Raw genomic sequence first — 3,591 nt, forward strand, 5'->3', positions numbered from 1 at the left:
ACTTAAACAACTCTCAAAATAAAGTGCTCTGTGACTGGAAAGAGGAAGAAATAGTAAACTTAAGATGAGCTGCTGTATGGAACAAAACAGATGTCATTTCCCACTATGTTTATAAATGGTTATTTTTTCCCCCTAACCTTGTTAAATGTGTCATCTTTCACATAAAATTCTTCCTTTGTTTCAATTAATTCAGTTAGAATAATAAGAAACAGTAGAGTTGTTACCATTCAAATGAAATTAGTTAAACTCTATCTTTGCACTGCTGAGGAAACAGAAGCTGCATCTGAAGTGGCATTAGATGCATTTACAGACAGTTTGATGAAGCCGAGGTGCCATAAATGCATTTACACTGCAAAATTTCAAATTCATAACTAATTTTATAAGATTCATGTTTTACATACTTTTTTAAGCATACAAATAAATGTTGAAAAAATGCAATGATACTTTTAAATATGACTAAACCACCAGTAGGTGGCGGCAAATGTCTGTTTTAATGAGTGAGTCATTTATTCATTCATTCAACAGATTCATTCAAACGGCTGATTCATTCAGAAACGAGGCAAGTGACTGGCCTTATGAATGAGCCACTGAATCATTGACTCACTCGATTCATTCAGTAACAAAACACCGCTGTTTGTTACTCGGAGACGAAACCGTTCTGTTGTGGCTTTGATCTGAACTATTTTCGTCAGCGAAATTGAGCAAAAACAGTCAATATTTTTGTCTAAAATCGAAGTCACTTAATTTTAACTTCTTTTTTATTGAAATACTATTGTATAAAATCAGTGTCACATTGCAATAATGTTGATATTGATATTCAGGGAAACATCATGGCCGTATAATGTTGCTTACCTAAATCATATTTTGTAAATATCTTTTTTTTTCTACCGCAGTATGCATCTATACATTTCTGTGAGTTACTTGTGTGTGCTGTCTCTCTCACACACTCTCTAATATATATATATATATAAATAACAATATTCAAAATTAAACTAAATGAAAATTACAAATGTTCTCTTGGCAATGAACTGTTGAAGCATTAAAATGACTAAATGGAAATAAAAAATAAAACTGAGCAAAATATGAATTACACCTAAAAAGTAATATTAAAATTGAAAAGCGAAAATATTCAAATAAAAGCTATTTAAAATATTATTAAAAACTACAATAGTATATAATACTATAATAACACTCATACGCACAATTTGGCCAAAATTTTGTGATTATATCTTAGTTTGTGATTGTCAGTATGACTGTATATTATTATTATTATTATTATTCAATAAAAATATGAAAAAATAAATAAAACCAAAATAAGTAGAACTATTGGAATATTTTACTGTGAAATATAACATTAGGTATTTTAAGAAAAATAATATTTTTATTTTATACTCCAGCGTTAAAAGGACTATACTAGTATTTATGGTTGTCATAGTTACGTCATTTTCAAATGTTACACAATCAAACTTTTTTGATTGAAAGCTGCAAGGAGTAATGAAGACTTAAAATTGTATCTTCAACTTGATGGTTTTACTTATTTTAAAATGATGAGAAATGTCTCATTTGTGTCTGCGTGTTACAGATTGAAAACACCACCACGACCTCAGGGTCAAAGGACAGAACCAGAGAGCAGAGGAGTGAGTGTCTGTGCTTATAAACAACACTTTATCTGCTGCATCATTATGCTGTGATTATGAATGTGATATTCGTCATATCTGTCCGCAGGTGTTTCAGGGTTTTGGTGACACAGGGTTTCACATGTCTTTTGGAATCGGGGCTTTTCCGTTTGGTTTTTTCACCACAGTCTTTAACACCAACGATCCTTTTCAAAGACGAGGTCAGTGCTGTTGTTTGTCTTTATGAAAGTGAAAGTGAAAGTGACGTGACATGTGGCCAAGTATGGTGACCCATACTCGGAATTAGTGCTCTGCATTTACCCATCCAAAGTGCACACACACAGCAGTGAACACACACGCACACACCCGGAGCAGTGGGCAGCCATTTATGCTGCGGCGCCCGGGGAGCAGTTGGGGGTTCGATGCCTTGCTCAAGGGCACCTCAGTCGTGGTATTGAAGGTGGGAGAGAGCGCTGTACATTCACTCCCCCCACCTACAATCCCTGCCGGTACGAGACTCGAACCCGCAACCTTTGGGTTATGAGTCCGACTCTCTAACCATTAGGCCACGACTTCCCCATGAGATGCTCACTATTAATATTTCATTATTCAAATGCTCAAGCGTTAAGATCATGTCAGGTCTTATGAATGTTCGTTTTTAAAGCCGTGACTTGATCTCATCAGATCCTCATTACGGAGGAGATCATCAAGCCGACGGCAACCCCAACAACGGCAACAACTGGCAGGACTCGCTCTTCCTCTTCCTGGCCATCATCTTCTTCTTCTGGATGCTGAGCGTGTGACGCCTGCGATTGAAGCGACAAGATCAGCTGTCTGTGTCTCATATACACACACACTCACATACACACATCAGTGTTGAGAGAGACAGTATTAATGATTAAACACTACAGGCACTACAGGAGCAGCTCGCAAAACACAGCATATTTCACCTCAAAATCAATACAAACGCAATGAGAAATTAGAGAAATTATTGGTTTTTGTTTTTTTTCGACCCTGAAACTATTCTCAATGGACCTGCATTCTAAAATTATTTTCAGGATGATTAAACGCATTTAATGTCAAATTCTCATTGCTTTAATGAAGTGTCGTAACTAATTAATTGTCATGAAAAGAATGTCACATGCAATGAATGCATACAATTTGAATAGTTATAAAAATAGCCATAAAATTAAGAAATGGAATGAAAAAATTACTATAAATGAAACTGAAAATTGTTTGAAACTGAAATGGAAACTTCTTTCTGGAATTATTTTCTTGACATTTAAACGTATTTATTCCCAAAATTCTTATTTCCGTAAGTTGAGATGTCTCTCTTATTACTATGCCATACATTTTTGTTGTATTACAGTAATAGTAATTGTGAGGAGGAAATGTTTAAGTATTTAAGTCATGGTAAAAAATATCACAATATATTAATAATGTATTTTCTTTTTTGGGGTGAAATATTACCTAGACAGGTTTCATAAGACAGGTTTCATGAGATTCACCAAATTTTATGCTCACAAATTTCTGTGGCTTTTCATTTTCATGCCAAAGAATTTCTGAAATGAGAGACATGAAGACAGATGTGATTTATGTAGGATTTATTTCATTACTCCTGAAAGTGTTTTAAGGCTGTGTCACTGCGTTTGGACGATCTTCACTGCACACGATGAGGGACGTTTCACTTATTCAGATCCTTAAATCTGCCTGAGGAATTAAAACACAAGTCAATATCATACTTGTGTAATAAAAGGGTGAATCTCATGAATCATGTCCTGGTCACATTTTATTCCAAAATCAAAAGAAAAAATTCTTAAGCTTATTATTCTTATTTTAGGACCTTTGCAATTTTAAAGCACAATAATAATCATATATATATATATATATATATATATAAAAAAAGCAGCGGGCCAAATCAGCTGCTGATGGCCAGTCCGCGCCTGATTTCCACCAGAGACAAGCAGAACGTGAA

At 34.5% G+C, this 3,591-nt stretch overlaps 1 protein-coding gene across 1 annotated transcript in view; it reads left to right on the forward strand.

Moving 5' to 3' along the window:
• LOC107694020 (E3 ubiquitin-protein ligase RNF5-like) overlaps positions 1-2,522 on the forward strand; it is a 6,327-nt gene extending 3,805 nt beyond the window's left edge. Inside the window, exons 4-6 of the mRNA XM_016493632.1 lie at positions 1,583-1,637; positions 1,726-1,837; positions 2,301-2,522. Of these exons, the coding sequence (XP_016349118.1) occupies positions 1,583-1,637; positions 1,726-1,837; positions 2,301-2,419 (286 nt within the window). The 3' untranslated portion in view covers positions 2,420-2,522. The remainder of the gene's footprint in view (positions 1-1,582; positions 1,638-1,725; positions 1,838-2,300) is intronic.
• Positions 2,523-3,591: the final 1,069 nt, after the last annotated feature.

Source organism: Sinocyclocheilus anshuiensis, unplaced genomic scaffold (assembly GCF_001515605.1).
Source record: "Sinocyclocheilus anshuiensis isolate Anshui unplaced genomic scaffold, SAMN03320099.WGS_v1.1 scaffold1110, whole genome shotgun sequence".
Taxonomy (NCBI): domain Eukaryota; kingdom Metazoa; phylum Chordata; class Actinopteri; order Cypriniformes; family Cyprinidae; genus Sinocyclocheilus; species Sinocyclocheilus anshuiensis.